This window comes from Athene cunicularia (genome assembly GCF_003259725.1).
Source record: "Athene cunicularia isolate RWA chromosome 1 unlocalized genomic scaffold, athCun1 chr1_part2, whole genome shotgun sequence".
Lineage (NCBI taxonomy): Eukaryota > Metazoa > Chordata > Aves > Strigiformes > Strigidae > Athene > Athene cunicularia.
The window spans coordinates 38,989,528-39,015,162 of record NW_020799092.1 but is presented as its reverse complement, the minus strand read 5'-3'; the positions used below and the strand labels follow the sequence as shown (position 1 = coordinate 39,015,162).

The following is a 25,635-nucleotide window of genomic DNA, read 5'->3' as shown; positions in this document are numbered from 1 at the left end:
TACATGCATTACAAATCCTTCTCTCAACTCATCACTATAGATACAGTACTTGTAACCAGGAGAGGGAAAGCAAAACTCCGTAAAACATGAAAACATTACTGCTTTGATATACCAGCATCTCTGAAGGAAGCTAAGCAACGCTCTTTTCAAACAGTGATGGAAGTACTCATTTACTCAATTTTAATCATTATTTTATGTGGCTTTTCATTGCTGGGACAATGGTAATGGAAAAGGTTCTTGCAAGTGCTACACAGCCCCAGAATTCAGGTGAGCTGGACTGGTTCAGCTGACATAATAATATACCTCAGTATCCAAAAAATAAAAGATAAAATGCTGAAACTTTACAATCAGCATTCAGGAATGCAAATTTTATTGAAAAGTTAGAAATCAATCCATGCATAAGCATGTGAAAATCTGAATTAATTTGGTCAATTTGCACAGTTCCGTTATTTGCTACTGCATGAGTGCTACTGCTAAATTAATAGTGCTGTAATTGTAAATAAACTATCTGGAATGCCAAAGCAAGGCATAACAAGGTATCAGATTAGCCTAAAGAGAACTTTGCTTCCCAGTCAGTCTAATAGGGCATCATGCTAATATAACCATACTGCTTTTATGACCTGAGTTACAAATCTGAGCTGATAAATCTCGCTGGTTGCTCCTATGAGTTGTCCTATTGGCCTTTTGTTTACTAATTGCCTTATTAGGAAGTCCTACATACCACTTTTTCTTAATCCTGACTGACACCTCTGTTTGCATGGGTAAATGTGACAGTAGAGGACTTTAGATGTCAGGCTTCCTACTGAGCCTTAATCACAATGCTGTGCATTATAGCAGTAAGTCTTCTTGATACACTTTTTTTTTTTTTCCCCAAAGTTGCATTATATAATTTAAAAACTTCAAAAGCTGGGCTCACCCTGTGGAGATGATACACTGACTGGAATTGTGTTTCTCCTTTAACAAATATTCAGCTCCCAGTGACAAGAAAGAGTAACACAGGGCAGGATTTGAACTTGGGGGCTGCACTCAGTGCCAACCAAGACAGGTTCACAGGCCTGGTGAACCTCTGTTTTTACAGGGAATGGGATTCATCAGGGAGAAAACAGTGGAACTCACTTTCAGAGGCTAGGTCTGGGAGGCAGAGGAACAGCACTGCCTTGCCAACTGAGCAAACAAATCTTAAGATTCTTGAAACATTATGAAACCAGGACTTTAAATGACTCCTACATTAAAATCCTAAATGAATAATTTTAATAAAAGAATTACTGAGAAGTTTCACCTATTCCAGCTAATACCCAGGTCGTTATATTTAGTACAGCCTGTTAAAATGGAGTATGCCACGGTACTGGGCCTTCTGCAATGAATAGCTAAGGGTTCCAGCCAGCCTCCTGCTGTCACACACTGCATCACAGTAAAGTAATGAGCACAGTAACACCAGACAGCTTTCACCACCCAGCAGCCTTCCTCTGGTTCCTTAATATTTGCAAAGACATATATCAGGGTTAATCATGAAAAGTGCAGGTAGGTAGCTTGAGGAAATGACCAGATAATAACAACACATTGTGTATCAGTAGCACTGGGATTCCAGGTGTTCAGTTTGCTAAGGCATGAAAATGAAAATTATTAATTAAAGGAAATCATTCCAGTATACCGACTAGGCTTGTTGAACTATCCTACCCAGCATATAGTGAAACTATGTTTTTACTATTATAGAATATAATCAAATACATCCCTAAAGTATCTGGGGAGCATCCAGACCTCATCAGAAATGGGTCACTGTTCTGCCACTGCCGTTTTTTTGCCTGTAAGTCACTAGCGGTCTCTAAATGTTCAGGATACTCTGTCCACAAGACTATTCTATAGTAAGTTTAAAAGCTTTAAACTACTGAGAGTAGAAACTGAACTATTTTCAAAGACAGCATGCTGTTCCACAGACTAATTTCATACAAAACACACAACAGTATTTTGTGTTGACTACTCCTCCTTTTAAGATACGATTGTCAGTGACCCAGTCCTGCAAAAGGGCTCTTCTGTGATGACCTGGTATTTTGGTGGGAGTCATAAGATAACAGACTGAAATAGTGATTATTTTTGTGTGTCTGGTTGCCACACCACATTTTTATAAAGACTTTCTGATCTAATTACTTTTGGTATTGATCAATGTTTCACCGTATTTATTTACCAGTCAGATTTTCTTTTAAATAATATCCACACAGAAAAACATTAGATTTAATCCTGAAATGAAAAATGGAGTAGCAAAGGAAGGCTGGGAGAAAAGTGAGATACACCTGAATTTTATGTATTTGATGTAAAGGAATAGAAACTTGAGAATCAACCTGAAAGAAAACTTTCACTCATCAGGAGATGCAAGGGTTATCAAGCTATATTGTTACTCTCCTGGAGTTTCAGTACCGATTACCAGATGTTAACCGTAAATAAAATTCCCATACTCTGCTAAGGCATGCCACATTTTCTTGTTGATTATTCACTGGCTTTTGCTCAACTGTTTATTCTGTCTTCTGTGCCTAAAGTTTTTTAAGGTTTCTTGTCAGACCAGAAGTTCATCTTATTGACTTCCTTTTTACTGATTTACAACAATTAAAGTCACTTTATCAATTCAGGTTGCCTAGTTTTAAGTTGCTCATGAATATACCTTCTCAGTAGTTCATTATGCATTCACTTTCACAGCCTTTCCCTTCATCTATTCCCGTAACTCCCTGATTTCAGAAGACTATAACATAGCAACAGCTTTGAATAAACAGCAGGAAAATATGGAAGGGGAAAGGACTTAATGGTATAATGGACAAGATTCCTGAATCTTTTGCTAGGTGACAAGGCTATAGAAAGCTCAATAATCTTCATGTAGCTATGGAGCTTTTGAAACAAGTAATTTTAAAACACAATTAAATTTTTTTTTCAAAACTCAATTTTAATGTGACCAGACTTCAGTTAACTTGTTTTCCGGTCTAGGGGTCTTCAGGTAAAAAGGAAATACTGAGCCATTGCATACTTCAATTATTTCCATTATTTCCAGAGCTAATATGTATTCTTGCCTAGTGCCAGACAGAACATTTCAGTTGGTGGTACTTATATTTAGCTAAGTGAGAACCACTAATCACCATTTCCTGACATAGCATCCTAGAAAAATGCCAAAGTACTTCTATTTAAATTTCATTCACTCAGTCACTTTAAAAAGATTTAATTTCTATGGGATATTAGTATGGGGATTTGAACTGGCGGGTTGATTTACTAAATAAGTTCCCATAAATACAATTCATTACAGTCATTTAATAGATTCCTATACATTAGATTGGAGTGTATGTCATCTAATAAAATATCTTATACTTTTAAAGGCTAATTGATCATAAAAGTGACCTCCTGCTTCTGTAGTTAAAGAATTCCTACTTGTAGAGGGGACAAATCACATTCAATCAATACTGTGTGGATTACATTTTACCTTTGATTCCCTCACCTGCACTCAGCCCAGCACTGAGTTTTTCTGGGACATATTTTAACAATCAAACTCAATGGATAGTTAAGTGTCCATAATTTCTTAGACTGCAGTTTACAGGACTATAGGTGTCAGCTTAATCTCTTTTACTAGATTTTCTGATGAAGAAAGTTAGGCTCAGATCTTGCATTATACAATGAACACACCTCACTGCAGATCTGAATCTCTGCATACATGTAATAATCAGCCTCTTCCAGAATTTGCATACTAATACAAAGCCTGCCACTGTTCCTCATCCCATTTCGATTAATCCTACCTACTGTTCACACATGGTCTGTTTCACTGTGTTTTCCAAGCTCTTGTGTTCCAAACAACTCCCACTTTTCTCATTACTTCCAAATCACTGTCATTCCTTCTCTTGTAAGGTCAACGACTTTTCTCCTCTAGTCTATGTAGGTGCTAACAGAGGGAATTAAAAGCTAGTTGCCACACTCTCACTTCTTGCAATCAGGATAAGAGAAGATAAACAATGGGAGGGAGCATTTGCAGGGAGATTTCCGTCTATGCTCAGCTATCTCAAGCTCAAATTATCAGTCTTTCATAAACTCCAGTGTACATGAAGGACATGCAAGGAGGGCAATCTCTAATTAACAGCAAGATCCAGTTCAGATATCCTCCAAGCCCCTGCTGCAGTGCTTGGAGATGTCTAACAATATAACCTGATCAAAATAATCTGTGCTTTTCTTCTTTCTTTTTTTTTTTTTTTTTTTTTAAATTTCCAACAACTTCTCAACTGGTGGAGAAAAATAAGTTACAGTCTAAATAGTTGCCAAGGGCTTAATGTAAGTAACTGAAAAGATGAGCCACATGTTGAACAACCTTCAGTACTAGCAATACATATATGTCAATTCTCCCACTCTCCCTAAATGAACAAATTTGTTACTGGGCCTTTCATATTTGAAGATTTCTTCTAAGAAAAGATTTTACATACATAGTAGTGAATAGCATTAATAATTTTTTGGGGGTGTAGAATTTTGTTCTCTGGTAGTGCTATATTAGATAGATAGGTTGTGTAATAAACTATGGTAACTAATTTGCTAAATTAAGCAAGGCAGGTGCTGTAATAAACTATTGTAACTGATTTGCTAGGTTGGGCATGGCGGGTAGGTACACTTGAATGATCTGTAAACGTTAAACAATTAAATGTAAAGTGTGCCATTCAGATTGGAGCAATGTAACCATGTCTCAGAAACCCCACCTAGAGCTGACATGTAACTGCTGTTTGAAGAAAAGCCCGCCAAAAGGATGAGATCGTGAGGCTTTTAAAAGATCCAATAGGAGAAAAGCGCGCCAAGAAACCAAGGCTTCGAGACTTTCAAAAGACCCAATAGGAGGAGGACATGCACCCCGGCAACCCAAATGACCCAATGGAAAAGAGCAGGACAACTCTGACGGGAGGAGATTGGTTAAAGACGATGGCACAAGAGTATAAAAAACGCTGCTTTTTGGAACTCGGGGTGTGTGTGGCAGAGCTGTGGCTCTCCATGCACCCAGCGCTGCTTTGCCTATTGCTTCCCACCCTAAATTGATTGAACCCAAATAAAATTATATATTTTTATAAAAATTGGCTTTGTCTGATTATAACAGTTATATTATATAACTATAATATATTAAAAAGAAATAAATGTTTTCATTTATGAAGTTGGTAGAACTGATCTAACTGTTCATTCATTATTGCTCAATTCTTGTGTAACTAGCTTCAGGTTTCTTAAAGTGACTATTAATTAGATAGTCTGCCATGTGCAGGTTGTCTTTACACAACACTCTATAAAGACCTTCTGTGCCACTGAGATGATTTTGTCAAAATCTACTTTCAGTTCACTGAACTGAGAGTGCATTTGTCTAAGCCATTTTCCTGCTTCCTAGGAAGGTAGGACCTATAACTGTTTCAAGAAGCTTAGTGTTTGTTTCTGCTATGATTATTTTCCAGAGATGAATATAAAATTAGTAAGATTTCACTGATGCTGCTGCAAAGAATAAAAGCTGCCTTTAGCAACTGGACTACCAGGCTCTGCTATCTGAAAAAAACCCACCCAACTCCACAGCTTTTCAATGCTCTGTGGTCAATTAAAGAAGCATTTAGTTGGTTAAATGAAAGGACTAGTCAGAATATCAGTTTTTCAGGGTACATAGTGCCATTATTTACTGTCAAGGAACACTATTCCCTTTAAAAAGCCTTGAAAACTGTCATTTAATTAAGTGGAAGCCTCTCTGTTTCTCACATGGAAGAATATATTCCATAAAACAAAGAGTGTGTTGCATTTTGCTTATTAAACTAATGTCTGTTCCTCTCTTTCTTCCTTCCAGCCACCCAGCAGTCCACTGAAACGATGCGCTGCTGTTGCCTAGTTATCGGGAGTTCAATTCTGCTAGCATCAAGGGAACATTAGATTCCCCATTGATTTCAGCGAGGGAGGATTAGTTCCAGGCAGTAGACAGATAAACTGAAACAGAAGTTCTTACAGATTCTCTGCTGAAAAGATGTTGCCTTCATTAGCGCATTTAGAGCTGCTTCTATCTGGTAGGCTAACAGCACTCACTTCAGTAGGTAAGTCTGACACAGTGTTGTATTAACTCATGCTTTATATCTAAGAAACTTCTAACAGAAGTATTTGTAATTTAACTGCTTTAAAGATACTGCTTGTATGCACATAGGAAGTGGGGTGCTTCTTCTCTAGCTTGACTAGAAGAAAACAATAATCATTATCTACTATTGGGCAGACCTTAGGAAGGCCCTGATCACAGCTGGTGGGGTAATGATCACAGTTCTTAAGAACCTAACAAGGACTTCTGACTCCTGGAGCAAGCAAGGCCCACTGGGGACCTGACCACTGACTTCAACAGCAAGATTCCTGTCGGCTTCAGTTAACTTCAGCACTTGCACCATTTGTCTCTTACAGCATTCTGATTTTATCAGCACAACCCTATCACACATCTGAGTTCAAAGGAGAGGCATTTAAGCTTGCACTGACCCAACCTGGCATGTACCCATATCTGAGCACAGTGCTTGTACAGGTTAGCACAGACTCTGAAACAGCACGAGCAGAATACTAAAGTACTAATTAATCACCCTTTCTCCTTAGCAAGGCTAATTGCCTCAGGCTTGATGCCTTGCTGACGCAACTGTTCTGTGTCTGCTTCTCAGTAACTTCAGCATTTTGCATGGTAGCAGGCAGCTACAGACACATCTCACATCCATCATCCTTTATACAAGGTAGTCCTGCTTCTCCAGCACTGAAAGGCAAATATACTTCTCAGAAGAGGGATATTATTCTGAGAGATAACAAAAAATCTCAGTTTCATACCTCTCTGATAGCTGTACAAAACTCACTCTGCAGCACCTTCTTTAGGGACTGTAGCTTGTGTACTGGTACTTCTCCAGATTCTTGCAGTTTCTCCAGTAACTCAATTGCTCTTGCAACATCTGAGAGGGGAAAAAAAAGGAATACAGATCAGTATAGTGACTAATAAGTGACTAAAAGGGGCATGCTGATAGTCATTTTAACTTTAAAATCAGCTTTACCAACACATACTGTATTAATCATGTGTTATACCAGCTTCAGTTATGCAACTGCTGTTCAGAGATCTAAATCCCAAAGTATGGATGAACCATGTATGTACACATAGACCAAACACACAGAGTTCGGTCTTAGGTGCAAACATTCTTTGGGACAAAGCTACTGGTTCAAAGCAGCTAATCCATATTAGCAGACATAAAATATTTCTTACTTTCTACATAAGAGAAAGTAGCAAAGGAACAGTCCTACTTTCAGAGAGTCTGAAAGAATGAAGCTGAGTCCTTATGTAAGCACCCTCAGGATGACAACACCTAAGAAAAATATTTCATCTTTTTTTCTCATAAATCTAAGTCTAAATATCAACTACTGATAAAGAAAGTCTTCTAGACTCAAGTAAAGTCTGCTAGGGAAGAATGGGAAATCTGCTAGATAAGAGAAAATGTGTAAGGCTCTTCTTGCCCAGGTCTCCAAAGACCTGATCTGCCACACAGAACCTGTATGACCCACAGAAATACGTGGAATAATATTTTTGGTGGCCTGAATCCTCCTTAAGCACCTATGTATTGTCAAGGGAAAGATCCTTGGAAAGCAGTCCAGAGGGCTTAAGCGAGTAGCCATACTGAGTGCTGAGCAAGAATCTGGTCCAGTTGAACAGTGCCCATACCCTCAGTCTCATATTTTTCCTCTTTAACCCTAGTTCCTAATTTACACAGTTATTACTAAGATACATACATACATAAAAACCCCAACCCATGAGATGCCCAATAATCCTTTATTGCTGGGGACACAGGGGCACAAGAAATAGTGGCTGGCCTCATAGTCAAGCAAGGGACACACTGACTTACACACAGGAGTAAACTGAGAGATACATATCCTGGTCAGTCTTCAGGAGAACAGATCTTAAATATAGGATTTTCTCCTCCTGTGTCATTTAATGCTACCTTGAAGCTTTTCCTGTAAATTTGATGGTATAGTTGAACCTGGCAATGCTATTGTCTGGACTGTGTGATCATTCTCACATCTTCTAACGTCTTTTCCATAGCTACAAGAGCCACTACTGGCCAGTTACACCACCCTACTAAATACAGGTCTGTATCCTAGTGATGAAATGAATGCATAGTACTAAATGATAGAACAATATTTGAGGCATTTTAATCCTGCACTTTAACTGCACAAAAAAGAAATAAACACACTCCCCCCAACCACACAACTCCAAAATTACTACAATGGCTAGAAGCAACCTTATATAATTGTCCTTTCCAATGACAAAGATTGTACTGTTTGTGACTGGGATATTATGCTAATTGAAACTGTTCTTACAATCCTTGGCTTGTAGCTGAGCTATACCGACCAGATGTCTTATACAACAAAGACATGAGAAGTTTTCTGGAAAAAGAAAAGAGATTACAGTAGATGAGCTGCATTAGGAATAAAATCATAATCACATATTTGCATTTATAAAAAAATAATTATTATCTAGCTGCATCAGTATTAGGAAAAGAGAAAATGACACCTCAAAAAATTCACAGTTTAATTAAAAGAGGCAGGCAACTGGTCAGCATGGTAGGTTGTGAAATAGTAGATTAACACCCAAACAGTTCTCAAGGTTTTTCATAGGCCTCTGCCAAAAGACAGCTCAAAGTGTGAGAAGAAGCATGGCAGAAAGAATGCAGTATTTCTTTCAGAAGGATGTTTCCACTTACTGGGCTCCTCTAGTTTGCATCACAGAGCAGTCTTGGAACTCAAGCAGTGCTTCAGCTGTTAGTGGGCATCCAGTCCATGCTACTAGATCACAGCTAGTCTGAAACAACCCCCCTGCACAATGCACACAATGAGGTCTTCAGCACCACCTCTTTTGCTTTCCTGCTCTGCCCCTCCTTCTCCACTCCACACTATCTGATGGTAGAGAGGCATAGTATCATTCAAAAGGGATCATCTAAGAGACAGAGCCCTTGGTGTGATGAGAAAGAAAAGGTCTGGATTAATGAAGCAGGCTTGTGAACTGCATGTACAGAGGCAGCAGTTGAAGCTGTATTTGCAAACAAAAAGGGATGTGGAGGTGTACCAAGAAAGATCCCTCTAAAGCACTTACTGAAGTGATGATCAGAAAGTTATGAGATCTGGGAAATAATAAGGTCATGGAAACCAAGAAAAAATGAGATATTAGAAAGAATATGACTGATGGCAGCTAATATATCAAAGAAGATGGTTTTGAGGTTTAAGAAGAGGTGAGTATACTCTTTATCAAGAACCATTTCAATGGAGTGCAAAAGAATGGCAATGCATTAAATAAAATATGATGCAACAGACAAACACAATTTTTAATGTTCTCAGTAACAATGTCATGGTGATTTTCTAACAAAACTATCGAATCATTTATCTTGAAATTTTTCTTTTGTATCTGCCACCCTTGCAGTTAGCTAAATACTAAGTCACACTCCCCAGTTATTAGTATCAGTTGGTGCAAACTGGTAGGTCAGACAGCACAAATCAATTAGATGATTTATCCTGAAGAAGCTTCAACTGCCTGCTGTAATAAATCAGATAAGGCCTCTGAAATTTATGTGATACATGATAGTTATTCAGATAATTTAAATCATACTGGGGTCTACCAGTGCCAGTTCATGTAATTTTCAAACTGTCTTTCCCTCTCACCAGCTATACTTGGAGAAGGTCAGTACTACTGATGACAGAAAGGTTGCTGTCTTGCAGTTGCTTAGAAGTTTCATTACCACACCTGAAAATTTTGTGAATCACCCCACACATGCTGTAGTCCATGAACTAAATGATATTCAATGAAAAATTTGTATTGATTGGGAAATCCGTTCTGATCCAGGAGGAAACATAAATAGCTTTAGGTACATTAATCAATCTAAAGAGTTAAGTACAGGTCTAAACACTTCCCTAGGGCATGGACCAGACTCTAAATGACAACTAATCACTTCTAAAGTGCCAAGTGTTACAATACAAATGATAAATTCATATTCTGGTTGAAAAGTCTGGCATAGGTGTTTAGTCTGTAGTCTTGTAAGGAAAACTGGGGACTAAGTTGTCACTTGCCAATACTAGATCACTTAACTTTGTGATTAAGAAGTGGCTGGGAGTAAAGAAAAAACAGAATATCCCAAGAGCATTCTGACTTTCCACACTTCCAAATTCATCCAACATGCTAAAATACATGAATGCAGTTGCCCAGGTTCTTGCTTTGATTTATTATTCACCTATCATATCTGTTAACAATAAGAAGTCTTCTTTCATCACAATTAGGCCCATAGTTTGCTCAATTCGACAATGACTTGTGGGATACTGCTCACAGTAGAGAGAATACAGACAAATAAAGAGCTTATTACAGAATGAAAACAAGGCATGTGTTCAGGGCCAAAGCTGTTTGTTACCAGCTGATGCTTTGTCAGGAACTAAATTTAACAGTTGGTACAAAACAGAAGATTTTGAACAGACTACAAATGTATAAACATGAGTGTATAAAATATGACCTCATGTAATAGGCTGTATTTCCTTTGATTAATAACTCTGAAGGGGAGACATGAACAAAAAATTGCTTTAGGACAGGTTAAGCAGTTAAATTTATCAGTGCACAAGAAGTTAAGTGCTGCATAGGCTTTTTGCTGATGGTTCACTCAAGGTGAGTTCCGGCTAAAACTAAGTAAGTGCTTGCTCAAAGAAGTGATATGACTGGCAATGAGGAAAATTTCAAAGTTACAATAAAAAAAAAAACCAAAACATATAGCAGAGAAGCCACCCCTGCTGAAGTCAGTTAGAGCATTGTCATATGTTTGAGAAAGACTGGTTCTTCTTTGCTGGGCTAATTTTCTTGTCCCCAGTTATCCTTTGATTACAAACCTCACTAGTTTTGCTTCTAAACGTTATCATCAAGAAACTGTTCTCAAATACAATTTTCTTACATACTTGTGCAAAGTGCAAATCGATGAAAAGAGTGTGTGTGTGTGTATTTATATAGACATATGTCAAAAAAAATCCTGGAATTATGTTGAATATAGTTAATTTCTATGTAAATAAAATACCCCTATTTTTTATTTCGAATTTGTCCTTTATTTAAGCAAAGATATTGTTTAAACACAACTTCTGAAAAGGATTGTTTTGCCTACTCTCAAACATTTTCTGAAATATGAATTCCCTTATACTAACATTAAACTCATGGTAATGTCATTGAAATCTATCTTAATTTCTTACATTTATATCCCACAGAAATTGGTGGGAATTTTGAGTAATGATGTGGGTAGAATTATTCCTCTGTATTCTATGATGCATACACTTTAAAAGGAATATGTGCTTATTTCCCCCCTTATTACATCCAACTCTAACCACACCTTTTTTTTTTTTTTTACCTTTTTTTTCCCCCCGATTTTCTCATACATATGCACAATTCCTTTCTCTCTTATTCTCTTTAACATTCACTTCCCTTTTTGTCTTATCATCATCATGCTTGCCTACGGCCTTTCAGGAAATAATACTGTTTCAGTGTGGTGGGTCACATTATCAGTGAAACACAGAGAAAGCGGGGGTGTGTGTGTGTGTGGGTGGGTGGAATGCATTTTATCAAGTGCACTCATCAAAAGAAAAGCATGACTCTCAGAAAAAATCTCATTTTAAGTGTTCTTTCTGTATTTTGATTTGAATGAAGTTTCATTTCCATTGTTAGTAGGACACAAGCAGGAGGTTACTATACAAATGCTAAGAAAGAGAGGAATCACTAGAACACAGAACTAGCAAGATACCACACTATGATACAAGCGGAACATTCACAGGCTATACTAAATGTTGAATCATGTATACATAGCCATATAGCATAATGTGGTTGAAAAAAGGTAATCTTAGTTATCACTTTGTTCTGTCATATATTGTTTTCACTTACTAATTTTTGTTCAGATAGCTAGCGATGCACAATGTAGACTGATTTCTTTAATTTGCTGGATGTTTTGAAGAGTAAACACTATTTCCAACACTTTGAAATTCAGCTTTTACAACTCAAAAGCAAATTATGAATCCACAGAAAGAATCCTGGCTGGTCTGAATTTGGTGCTCTTTCTCTTTCCTCTTAAAATTGGATAGATCAGGCTCCAGCATTCTGTGAAAGTTGTCCAGTCTGGCGTTTCACACTGGTAGATTTTTATCAGGGTTTATGTTTGTTTCAGTTTAGGCAGAAAGGTTGAAAAATATTAGGAAAAATGTAGAAAATTATTTAAGCATGCTAAATATGTCCCATTTAATACCAGTCACTCTTTAAAAAGAACATACGTGCATTCTTTGTACTGTAAAATGTGAAAACTGTTGTATATCTACCAGTGTCCAACCTTCTTTTCTTGTGCTAGGTCTGTTAGTTGATTTGCAGTCCTTAACATAAATATATTATCCTCTGACTTAAGAGACTACTAGGCAGTTAAACAGTAGCTACAATGCTGTGTAATACTAGTTTAAATGACAATTACTCAGAAACATAGCATTTCTGTACTCTGATAACTACTCTAGAATCATGCTGTTGAGTTGCTCCCAAAGTCAAAATACGATGAACACTTGTTTATAAACAAGATATTAGAGAACAGGTTTCTCGTCTTCTTGAGGTCTTTCTATGCCTCATTCCTGTTAATTCTGGAGACCTTCACTGCATTAGTATGCCAGTTACTAGGAACAGTAAATTGTGCTGCATAAACACCAGCCTTTGGTACCTCAAAGAGGTGGAACATCCCTACAAACTGCAGCAAGGATACTCAGCAAGTCTCTAAAATATTCACTAGCTTCACCATGACATTACAAAATATTAATTCTGGCAATTTTCAGTCTCTGTTCTGTCATGCTTAAAGACCTTTAATCAGGCTGAAGGTGAAGAATTTGCATGACATAACAGGTCCTTATAATCGTCAGCAGTTTTTCATTCCTCCAATACTTTCTTTCAGGTTTAGTTATTTCTTTAAGCTCAGAAGAATACATTCCAGAATTCTTAATGTTATTCTGTCAACTTTTTATCATATTTCCCAAAGCCTACATGGGACGCTTTATTATATTTAGTGATCTTCTCAAATACTATAAAACGACAGCAGGTAAGCAATGGTTGGGCAATTAGAATTCTGTGGTGATTAGCAAAGTTCACTCATAATTCATAGCCAGTAGCCCTAGTACATTGTATCAAACTATCTATGTGACTTCATGGTTAAAACATGAGCTCTGGAAAATTTTCAGTGTGTATCTGTTGAAAATTTTCTGTATTACTAGAGCTCTGCTGTCAGCCACTGCTTTGTACAATTTACTCTGGTGTCAAATACCAGACTGTCCAATATGCTTCCATTCACCTCTGTGGTTCCTTACTATCAGCCCAGTGCTCTCCTAAAATACAAAAGTTCTTCTACTAATTTAACATATTTATTTAATCTAATATGCAGAGTTCAGAAACAGGCAGAGTGGCCAATTGATGTTTGTGTTGTCCAAAATTTCATGCTAATCAGTAAGCATAAAGATGTACTTCACTATGGTAAGACAGACTCGATGTGCAGGGAACAATGAGCTAAGCTGTTAGAAAACAGCAATATTAGTCAACAGTTTATAGTGTGTATATGTGAGGTCTATTCAAATTAATTATAGCAAGAATAATACTACTAGTGCTTTCATACCCTGATTTAGATGATACATGTAGCAGTTAGAGATTTAATGCAGTGTCACTTTACACTCCTGTGGTTAAACATTACTATGAATGAACAAATAAATACAATAAAGAACAACGATACAGAACTCTCATGATTCATCTTGTGGTGAAGGGTTTCAAGCAGCCACACTTCTGATATAGACATCGACAGCCCAGCGACTCACCCTAGACTGCTGTTATAGTCAATGAGGAAAAACAAGACACTTTGAGGCTACAATTCATCTGACCTATTTTAGATGGGATGAATCATACTCTGGGTGTGCCTGTTCTCTTTGTTGACTATAAAGGGAGATTAGATGATTAGCTCAGATGTAAATGCCTGCATCCTACGTATTAGACATCTACATCAGTATGATGAAACCCACTCTTACTGTCCAGATATATAGCTAATGACTCACGCAAATTTATCTCCATGTGATCCAGGAGATACCGTACTTCGGAACAGTTACATTTGACAAAAACAGTGTTGTTAGCAGACAGGCCAAGGTGGTTTTCAGTTAAAGCTTTTGAAGATGCTTTAAACAATGATTTTATGGATTTTTTTTTCTTCTTAATGTATGAGAAAAATCAACCATGAAATATGATTGAGTGTATCTCTGTCTTATTTTGCCTGATGTGAGGCAACTGCCTGCAATGACATTAATGGCATATCCACATGGGTTTCTACATACATTCCCCCGTGGCCTGGGGCAGGCTCATTTTCTACAGCTACTCATCAGACTGTAGTTTGGTCTATATGTTTCCATATGTTTGAGCTGCACCCAGGTTCTGTGTGGGTCTAGCTCCTCAGGCACACCATTAGGCATCCAAGTTCTTTGCTTCATTCCACTTCTCAGACACAGAGCCTGTGACCCAGCTGTTGCACAACCCAAGCCAGTGTTATATACCGTAAGTTTTCCCAGTAGCTTTGGCAGGAACACCTGAATATGACAGCAAAGGTCTGAGTAGTTCTGCAAAATAACTTCTAGAAAGGACACAGTTTATTTGCAGAGAAAGAAGTGCCACCTGTGATCCAAATACAGGCAGCAAACTCTGCGGAGAACCCCTCTATCCAGCATCCTCAACACCACAAAAGCCCTTTAGGGCTCTCTTCAGCAAGTTCACCCACTTTTGCTGTTTCAGGCATACTGCTCCTGAATACTCTGTTGTTCAAACGCAACATTCAGAAGATTCCCTTAAAAAATATGCTTCTCTGTGTTCTCTGAACCTCACAATGTCTACAGTGTCTTGGGTAACCTTCCCACCCTTCCCCCTCTCTTAAGTTTTAATTAGTGATTTCTGTTCTTCTCCTCAGCTAGGGATTTTTAATAGCCTTAACCCACCACGAAGGCCAACTGGGAGAACTGGATTTACTTTATTTTGGTCAGTCTTCTTAGCATATTCCATACTATACATAGATAGAACTAGTCTTCAAATTTTTCACTGAAGTCTTCATATAACTGATATAAGTCACAGGAGCATCTTTGTCAGCAGTTTTCAGATTTTGTTTGCTTTTGTGTGTGTGTAAGATTGATCTAGAGAGTTCCTCAAACTATTAGGAGTTCATCAGATACTTAGAGAAAGTGGCTTGGTACTGTCACATTTATATTGTTGCTTTTTAAAGGAATGACAATAAATCACAAAACAGTAAATACTGAATTAATGGATAATTCAGGATCATTTCAATGAGTTTCACTGGCTTAATTCAAGGCCTGAAGAGTAATAATGCAATTCAGAATTTTCAAAGATGAGCATTTTAAATTAACCTTAAACCCTAATCACTTTTAAACACTGATATAATTTTAAATCTTCCAAATTAGCTTCACTGCAATTTCTAAAGCAATCGGGATGAGGAGGTGCATAAATATGAGTTCAAAAATTTTCACCAGAAGATTTTGCCATTTGTGAGAAATCAAGAAATTACAGATACACCAACCCTTTACATTTGACAGCATCCACTGCTTTTGTATAGAAGGCACCAAACAGAGCATCAGTGTGAAAACACGTTACCAAATTATGCTTTAAGAGAAAAGATTTAAAAAATAAAGCTGCAAACCCAAAGAACAGAAGAGCATTGAAAACTATGATATTTTCTAACACAGTACTTAAAACTGAATATAATTTTTCCCCTGCATTAGCTGTAAAGAAAAGGGAAGGGAAAGTAAAATTCCTTTTTTTTCCTTTGTATATAGTTTTGACTTTATATTGGTTAATCATACCTGCTCTTTGTGATCATAACTATGATTTATAGCTAGCCACTCACTGTTGAATAGAACAGATGAGACATTATTCTGGTCCTTTTTTTGAGTAAGGACAGTCATCTACAAATATGACACAAAAATACAACTGTTTTTTTTTAAGTTTATTTTGTATTCAAATAAATATATATTTATATATAAAGAATATATAAGTATATATTCTTTACATTAAAAAATTAACCCGTGTTTCCTGCAGAAAGCAGGATATTTTGTAGTTTCAGACTTTGTGTTATTTATTTTAATTCTCAGTCTTTCTGTAAGCAGTTTTTTTTAAAAAAAAGAGAGATATCAAGTGTTTAAAAGCCACTATTTGCCTACACAGGACACATAAAATGGTGTTCTGTCTGACTTCCTGAAACTATGTAATGACAGAAAGAAAATCCTCTGAAGCAAAGCTATAACCCCCTGAGAAATTCAGCATGGTGAATAGACCTGGTCTTAATGAATTAAGTTCCTACATCTTGAACTATATGAAAGCAAGAAACCTGTCTACTGCTTCCTGTAGCCATAGATATCTCGTAGAGAGATGCCTTGATAACTCTTCACCAGCCTCATATGTCTCCTGATCACAACATCACTTGATCTTATAGGATCAGTTCTGCCTCAGCAGACACCGCTCACCATGCTGGAGCAGAGCTGCTTTAAACAGTTAGATGAAAGCGTGCTGGACACTTTGCTGAAACTGCAAACGTTAACGCTTTAGAGGTTCTGATCCCAGATTAAAAGAAAGAAAAGCTGGTACAATTAACATACCCGAAGGACCCTATTTAACAGAATAAGTGCTTTTGTTTTTTAAACCACAAGCGTATAAGAGAAAAAACATTAAAATCAATGAATGTATTAAAAATTTGACTAAGCTAGAGAAGCAGAAAACAGAAATAATTACAAGAAATAAACTTGCCTGAACAAAGAAAAAACAGGATGAAAAAGAACACACTCTTCTCTCAGATTATCTATGTATCTAAATATCTATTTTCTTGCTCCCTTGCCTAAGCAAAACCGAGTATTTGTGCATCCCATGGGCACATCAGAAAACAAGTATTGGCCATATGGGCAACCTCATGTCTTTCCCACAATGATACTTTCAGTGAGTGTTTTTAGTTTGCATCAGAAGACAGGAAGAGGGAAAACAAGGCCCCAACAGGTGTCTCGCGAAGGGAGGTAAGGTTAACTTTGGGATGCTAATTCTCCTTCACAACAGGCACTGTGTTTGAGCCAAAGCAGTAACTCTCACTTTCTTCTATGCTCATATGTCATTACTAGAGTCTCCTGCTGCCCCTCCTCAGTTCTTATCTCTCCAGTTAATCTTAGTCTTAAATATTTTTCTGTTATTACCAGAAAGATGAGGAAGATGGCCGTGGGCTACTGGCAATTGTACATAGCAACAATACAAATTGTCACTTGAAGTCTAGCATCACGATTTTTGTCTTCTGTTTGTTTAGGTGGTTTGAGACTCTGGTGAGACAACAGAGAAAAGATGTCATTTGTGCAATACAATGGATGCGATGTAGTTGTTACGTACACATACCTAACACGACTTTATCTGTAGGCTCAGGTAACAAGAAGAGAGTTAATATACTCTATTCAGTTTTAGTGGATTTAAGGATATTGCTTTTTGCAGATTGAATTCCTCTGGTAGCTGACTACATACTACTCATTTCTCAGGAAAGGAAATAACCCTGTTCTTTGAAAATGTGCATGTGAAAAGTTACAACAGCAAGAATAATGCAATATAAATAAAATCCTTTATTAATAAATCCCTGCAAAACTAGGCAGTACAAATATACCGCTGGTAGGTGTCAATAACTGACCACTGTTAACTTTGAAACAAATATGATCTTAGAAGAAAGTTGTGACTGTAGAATTGCTGTTGCAAGTTAAGAACAAAACTTTGTAACAGTAAATCCCTGTGAGAAACAGAGAGCTCACTGTCACATTTGCAATGCTGTTGCCTGGTGTCCTATGTGTTGAATGATGCTGAGAATAGGAGCAAGAGAACTGGAACTCACCTCAGGTTGCAGCCTGATTTCACCATTTATGTACCTAAGATATACACCTGGCCTACTTTGACATGGCTGTACTGTTAGAATGCAAAAGGTGCTGTATAAATTAGTAGAAACTCCAGAGCTATTACTATTGGGTTACAATACTATCAGGCTACAGAGGGGATCAGACATACAACCACCTCTTTTTCCAAAGACTGCTTCCATAGATTTTAAAGTCATCATGCCCTCTTCAAGTTTCTCTGGTCTGGCTCTGTATAAGAAGGAGCAGCTACATTATCCTTTTGTTCCTGTGGTGGTTCAGTAAATACTATCTGATGAAAACACTGCTACCAAATCTATATAAAAGTGAAGAGATGATGGTATATAAATTTCCAAGGGCTAAGACTGATGCTGATGGCCATGGTCATCCACCTAATCTATTTCGAGTACATTCTTCTCCGGTGCTGATTGTAGAGGGATTGATACCTTAAGGTCTAGGAGATTTACTCTTTTTCAGAAAACATGGTTAAAAAAGAGTATTAAAGAGTTAGTGGATGTGAAGGATTAGTGATTAAACATGGGCTTTTATTGAAAAGAACCAGTAAAAATGTAATTTTGGTTCAGAAGAAATAAATTAAGAGCCCATTTTGAGCAACAGTCTTCCTTATGCAGTTATCCATGTTTATACAGAAACAATTAAAATCAATGCTTTGATGCTCTGTGTATTCATGGGTACTTAACTGTTCCATCTTTTAAATAATAAAGAATAATCCTCCTCCAATCTTGAGACACAGTTTTCTACACAAGATTTTTTTCTCTCTTTTTCTTATATTTAATAGTAAAGTAGCACTAGGGTAACAACACACTATGAGAAGCTGTATGCGCTTACTGGTAACATTGCTGAGTTATATTTGAGAAATCTGGGGTTTATTTAACCACTCTGTTTTAGACCTTGGTGAAACAAGTTCTCAAATATGTACATGCATCTACCTCTGTATTTAACACATCTAAGATCCAGTCTTGTGGTTTAAATACTCAGGAAAACACTGTCAGTATTTAAATGTGCATTTCTGCATCAAAATCTTCTCATCTGAATAGAGAATTAACAGTTAAATGTTTCTTATTCAGGGGCTGACTCTCCAGCAAATGTCACTCCAGCAAAAGAAGATTAAGATGACTGAGATTAACTTTGAAAATGCCTGGATTTATACATACATGTACAGTTTACAGCACATCAGTATGTATTACATTTAAAATGTCAAAAATGCATCATGTGAAACAAATTAATTGTGTGTGATGGAAGACAGACTTAAAAATTTCCATCTACGTGCTTCTCAAAACACTATCTATCTGCCTTTGCTTCGTTTCCTCTTAAATCATCAACTTCTCATTATTTGTGCTTCTAATGAGTAACTAAAATCAATAGTTTTACATAATTCATAATTCATATTTCAGATTCTGTTCCATTACTTACAAGAACATTAATTTGTATCTGAGCAACACAGGTAAGCCAAAAGCTTGTATTTATATCTTTTTGGTCTTGCATGCTTGTCATCTATGTTAAGGAGAGATGTAAATGTACGTGTCCTGAAACAGCAAACTCAAAGGACAAATTATCCTCTGCACAAAGCTGATGACTTCAGTAGTTTGTCACATTTTAAAAAAAGTTTCTGCCTGATAACATCACTAGAAGGTTCCAATTCAAGTGACAGGATGGAATTAAGCAAATTTTTTACTTATAATTATATTAAGAAGTTAATCCATTTTTCTGTAGTTACACAGATGTCTCTTGGACATCAATGTGAAACTTGTTTGTAGGATCCAGCATATGCATGTTATTTATAAAATGAATCCTTCTTTTTCAATATTATCTGTATATGGAGAGTATACATTTACTGCATGCAAAAATAGCATCCCTTGTGCTTTCTAATTAACACTCTGGCAACCTGTTGCAAACGGTGAATCTCACACCTGTGCAGGGGCTTGTCAAAGCTTCTGTTCTCTTCACCCAGCTGCAGGCGCAGATCCCCTTTGAGGGATCAGATGCAGGACACATACAGGGGGGCTCAGCTTACTACTTTGCTCTACACAGGATAAATTCACGTAGACTAAAATGATTAATTCACTGCTACCACGTCTAAAGAATATTTTCAGCCTGACAGAGCAGGAGGAACTCAAGGTCCCTGCATAGCCATCAGTCACCCACGGGCCTGGTTGCTCTTTCAAAGGTGCCTCACAAACATTTCCTGACCTCACATCCAGCTTCTACAGAGATATGCTTTATTATCAGTTATGTGTTTCTGAAGGAAACACGATTGGAAATTTAAGATATTCCCCCTCTACACTTCACAAAGGTGACTTAATGTTAAAAGATGCCACAAATTTTGTAGAAGACATGTCTGTGTACAGGTGCAGCGCTCCCTCAATTTCCATACCTCGGTGAGTCGCTCTGGGCTGGAGCACAGGGCTCTCTCTGGGAGGGCTGTGCTCCCAGGGGTGCCCTGCCCACCTCTGTCATGCCCAGCCTGGCACCATGTGCGCCAGCACCTCTTCAGGTCAGGCCTGTACTGCCAGAGACATTTAAGCTGGACATGCACATTTAACTTTTCAAACCATGTATGTTTACACCGCTCATGAAAACCAAAGATGACATGTAGGTACATACTTGCTCCTAGTCCAGCTCCAGAGCTCAGGAGGCAAACTGAACTGTACATTTATCTAACTAACACTTCAACTGCATGGATCCTCACAAAATGTCCTAGTCATCACCCATAAATCACCAGCTCAATCTGCTTACCTGAATCCATCCCTTCATAAAAATGCATTTTAAAAAATCAAATAAATGTTGACACAGTGATGTAAAAAACCCCCAAACATCTCAGTCTGTGATCAGAACTGTCACTTTTTTCTGTTCCTACAAACAATTGGCCTTCTTTTTCTTCTTGGAAGAATGAATTTATTTATTTATACGTCCTCAGTTGGCATACCAAACAGAAATGTTAGACTTAAAGCATGTGGCACTTGCAGAAGTATTTTTCAATTTTAGCACACTAGGCTGAAGAGCAAGAGAAGACATCCCCATGACAGGCAGAGAGCCAGGCAGGGAGCATCACATCGCTTAGCACTGCTCCACAGGGCTTCACCCCGTGTGAGAGAGATCTGGCCTTACGCTGCTCTTCTGTCAAGGACTGTATTTCACACTGTATGAATCTGATTTTTACTTCCTGATGAGTACGTTATATATTTTTTCCCAAGATAATATAGATTATACTAATATATGCGCAGTCTACCACAACTTATGTTCAATACTATTTGTTATATACATATATTTGGGCACAGATGGGGAAAAATCCCCACTTATGTAGGCTATGAGTATGTAACAAGAAGAAAAATGACAGGAAGAGGAGAGGAGGAAGGAGGAGTATTCTAGCAAGTACCAATGTATATTAATGGTCAGGCACCATCTGGTACCACATCTGACAGTTTGTCTACCATCTCTAACAGCTGATGGCAATTCCAAGCCCATTTGTATTCTTATTTATTGTCACGGAACATGGTGCTTTATAAAGGATTTTCAGGAAGTTTGGGGACACCCACTCTCCTGGAAAAATATTTGCTTAAATTCATAAAAAACCAACAGAACTCAGTTACGCATTACAGCCAAACAGCAAAAAGCCTTTCCAGTTTCCATTTGAAAGCAAGGGAAATTTGGTTGTCAATAGCCAATAGCTATGACCTTGTTATGAAACTTCACAGGGATTAAAATATCAGCACTGTATATTCAGTCTATTCAAATTTCTTCTTTTATCCTCAGTCAGATGAAGAAGTGAAACCATCAATGACATGAATAGTAACTATATAAGGAAAAACATAATAGGACATGGATTATTAACAAAAGATAGTTGAAAGCCCCCCCTTCTCATGAAAAGATATTCCCTTGCTCTTAATCATGAGATGGTCTTCACACAGGCTAATTGTACAATATATTCAAAAACAAGAACAACTTTTGAAAAGTGCCCTTTTAAAGCTGCCACTTTCACGGTCCTATGCAGAGAGAAACTGGGACTGAGGTTTTGCAGCAATTTGAGCAAATACACTGTCAGTTTTATTTCAAAGCAGATTTTCATCTTGGAAGGAAGAGCACAAGTAAAATTCAAAGATAAGCTTTATGAAAAATTTGCCAGATGTTTAGCAAAATAAAAAGGTTCAGATAGAGAGAAACATCTATTATGCATAGCTAGAAAGATGTCTGCTTCAATTTGCAGGCCTCCATATGACCCCTCCTAAAATGAGTGCCAAGGGAAGCACAGAAATCTATTCCCTCCCAACGTATTTCTGGGAGCATAATGGTACTTGCAGAAAATGTTTCCATCAGACTGTGCCAACACACCCTTTAAGTGATCTCACCCACACCAAGCTCCCTTTAATTTCTAACTGCTCACAAGGCGTACCTGCAGCACACAGGAACTCACAGGGGGTCCTCAGAGAACGGTGAGGAGGCTAAGCTGGCTGGGGCAAGATGACACTGCACTTGGAGAAAAGCAGAACATTGCCACCTGATGGCTATGCAGCATTTGAGACAACGTCAAGCTGTTGAGGTGCTGACGGTCATGGGGCAGCAGAAGATCAGAGTAGGAAATTTGGTTGCTGAACAGTGAAAATGGGTAATTGTTACAGGCAATGCACAGAGCGATGGAGTTAACTGCACTGAGGCTTTGAGAAAAGCAGGGCAACAGAAGACACCATGCAAGGGAGACCAGGGGCTCTAGATAATAAAGGGGAAGGCAGCAACTGCTGGTCACTGGGTAGACTGAGGCAACGCCCCTGTGGAAAGCAACAGACATTGAGAAGAGAGGCAAAGGCAGCGCTGCTTGTCCCATATAGAGAAGGACGAGATGCAAGACTTGACAAGATAAGTGGTATGACAATACAAATAAATACTGTTGGAAAACGCCAGTTAATTGCAATCAGAGCTCTCCGTAACCAAAATCAGTGTCAACCAAGTTTTTAGTAAAGACACCCGTTGAAGAAGTAAAAAATAATTGTACAGGTGTTTTTAAACATTCCCATTTTGGTTTGGAGTGACTGCTTTTGTTTGTTAAATGGAAGTAAATTAAGCTAGGAACATATGTAAAAATCTATAACCTCAAACATTAAAATAAGAAAAAAAAAAAGTAAAAATCCCAGTCTTGCTTTTTTTGCTTGTCATTGTATGAAAGCCAGAACTGAAGCTTTCCATCTCAACCTGGAACAAGTTACAGCTCCCTACACCTTCAGGGTTTAAGCTTTGAATCGGCCTAAAAAATTCCCCTAGTTAGTTCTGATGGACACTGGAGATTACTGATGGGGTGGTATCAAATAAGGATGTAAGATGCTTGCAGTACATATAGGAAGGGTGCACTTTTTACGGAGGATACTTACTTGGCTGTTGGAAGACACCCGGCAGACAGACTCTTCCCTCTCCCAAACCTCTCAAACACAGGGGCCAACCCCCTAAGTGATACCCACACGTAGCTCCACTGCTTTACATTTCCTCCCTGAAACAGTTGCTGATTCCTTCCCCTCCTCCCAGCAGAGCACCCCGCAAAGGTCAAGCAAAAGCCTTTGAGATTAAATTGTGATTAAAATTTCCATTATTTTGTGAACTTGTTTCACATATTAAAGAGCCCTAATGGAACTTGCACACATTTGTGCAGGTAGAAAGGTACATGATGACAGGAATTAAGGAAATTAATTCCTGTGCTTTGGACTAAAGTAATCTTCCAGAATGTAACTGGCTTTCAATCATTCACACACAACATGCCCTTCACCTTTAAACGGTAATTCATTTTAACGTAGAGGTTTTGAATTCCATGTACATCAGGCTTTAAGAAAGCTCACATCTCCATACTAGAATACAGTGTGGATATTTTGACCCAAAGGAGACCATGTCAAGAGTGTATTTCAGATTTCTGATCTATGTATATATATGATGTTTTACTGTTTCAGTGACCCTTAGGAAGGGGAAATTAAGAACACTTCCTGGACAGAGATCAAGCAGTAATTCCCCCAGCAATGTCTCCTGAAACACTCGCTATTTTCTCACTGCACTGGGCTTGCTGTGGGACATGGCAAAGTGGATATGAGAGTAGAAGACTTTTCAGAGATGCGCCTAGATCACAGCAGACCTATGCAAAGCATAGTGACATTAAATATAGCTGTGTCTATTTTAATAAAAGCATTAAAAATCTGGTAAATCTCACCATGTAGCACTTTCATTCTTCCACGGCTGTGAAGGAAGGACTACAGAAGAAATACCTGGAAGCACTGGGCTTGGTGTGGTCGCTTCTGGGGTTGCTTCAGCCCACCCTCTTCAGCTGACATAGCAGCAACATGTTATAGGTGATGGAAGTATATCCCTCTGGCGGAATGGCCTTCTGCAGACCAGGTGCAGTATTTAGATCTATTTCTTCTTGTCTATATTTTCCTTTTGCACATCACATCCTATCATTCTGCAATGTTTTATCTCACTCGTGCTAATATCAGCCCTGGCTGACAACCAGGGAGACTCTAATGTTGTCACCCCTGCCAAATGGTTAGGCATATTCTGGACACAGTCAACGGATGCTTGTATTTAAATTGAGACTGATTTGCATTTTTGTGTATTGTGGATTTTTTAAAAGCATAATTTTAGGAAGGAAAAGCAATGTGTCATTCTGAAACAGTAATACTTTCCTTTGAAAAGCCAGGTTTGCTAATGGATTGCCATCTGTTCAACCCTTTGCCAGGAAATAGATTTGTCCTGCTTATTGAAAACAGTATTAGGGGAAACTGTAGATTACACAGTGGATTTCTGAGCAGTTTAATTTAAAGTACATGCTAGCACTTTCTTATTTCAGTAAAAATAACTTTGGATTCTCCTTTTCTACTAATGTTGGAATTCAAGCCATTGAGAAACTGTACTTTGTGGGCTGTTTTGCTCTCAACTGGGTTCCAGAAAAGGTGCCTACCTCTCTATCATTTTGAAACTGAGTTCATCAGGTATCTTTTGCATAGGAATTACAGCAAGAAGCTTTCTATCTTACTTCAAAAGCCCATCTTAATCCGCTGGCAAAAACAAACAAACAAACAAACATTTAAAAACCGAAGGCACTGGCCTCAATCATGCTTTCAAGAGTACAAGATTTGTATACTCTGGATGCAAGTTAGGAAGAAGGACACGCCGGCAGTTCAGGATGCTGTACCGGGAACTGTGGGACCTCTCTGACCGACAGAGCTGAATGAGCAAACCAAATCAGAACCGTGAGTTACTCTCCTCTGTAACCCACAGAAATCTAATAACGTTTCTCCTGAGCCTTATTAGGGGCACAAATGCACCGCGGGGGAGAGGTCCAGTTTTTACAGCCTGGTGGCAAAAGTTGAATTTTAGCGTAACAAGATTTCAGCACCCTATTCCATTACCTCGGTAAGGCTACTGACACACTCTCACGGCTAGCGAACACCAACCGCTCTCCCTACCCGGACCGAGCAGTTGCCTGCAGGAATACGCAGACGCGCTATTTTGCAGGGCAACATCATTAACGGCAGCGAACACAGAAGTTGCAGGCGCTGACCCCTTCGCCGCACCGCCACCCCCGTCCCCGCTCCGCCAGCCCCCCGAAACGCCGCACTGTGCCAACAAACGAGTCTCCCGGGCAGGTGCGAGCTCCCATCTGGCCGCCGGGAAGGG

General features: G+C 38.3%; 2 protein-coding genes across 3 annotated transcripts in view; one reads left to right on the top strand and one right to left on the bottom strand.

Annotated features, from left to right (window-relative positions):
* LIN7A (lin-7 homolog A, crumbs cell polarity complex component) overlaps window positions 1-24,200 on the bottom strand; it is a 48,681-nt gene extending 24,481 nt beyond the window's left edge. Inside the window, exons 1-2 of one of the 2 annotated variants that reach the window (XM_026864073.1) lie at window positions 24,170-24,200; window positions 6,817-6,935 (exon numbers count right to left, since the gene is read on the bottom strand). In XM_026864073.1, the coding sequence (XP_026719874.1) occupies window positions 6,817-6,935; window positions 24,170-24,185 (135 nt within the window). In that variant the 5' untranslated portion in view covers window positions 24,186-24,200. The remainder of the gene's footprint in view (window positions 1-6,816; window positions 6,936-24,169) is intronic. The other variant, XM_026864064.1, reaches the window with a different exon arrangement.
* Window positions 24,201-25,104: 904 nt separating this feature from the next.
* ACSS3 (acyl-CoA synthetase short chain family member 3) overlaps window positions 25,105-25,635 on the top strand; it is a 147,854-nt gene continuing 147,323 nt past the window's right edge. Inside the window, exon 1 of the mRNA XM_026864053.1 lies at window positions 25,105-25,208. The gene's annotated coding sequence lies outside the window, so the exon portion shown is untranslated. The remainder of the gene's footprint in view (window positions 25,209-25,635) is intronic.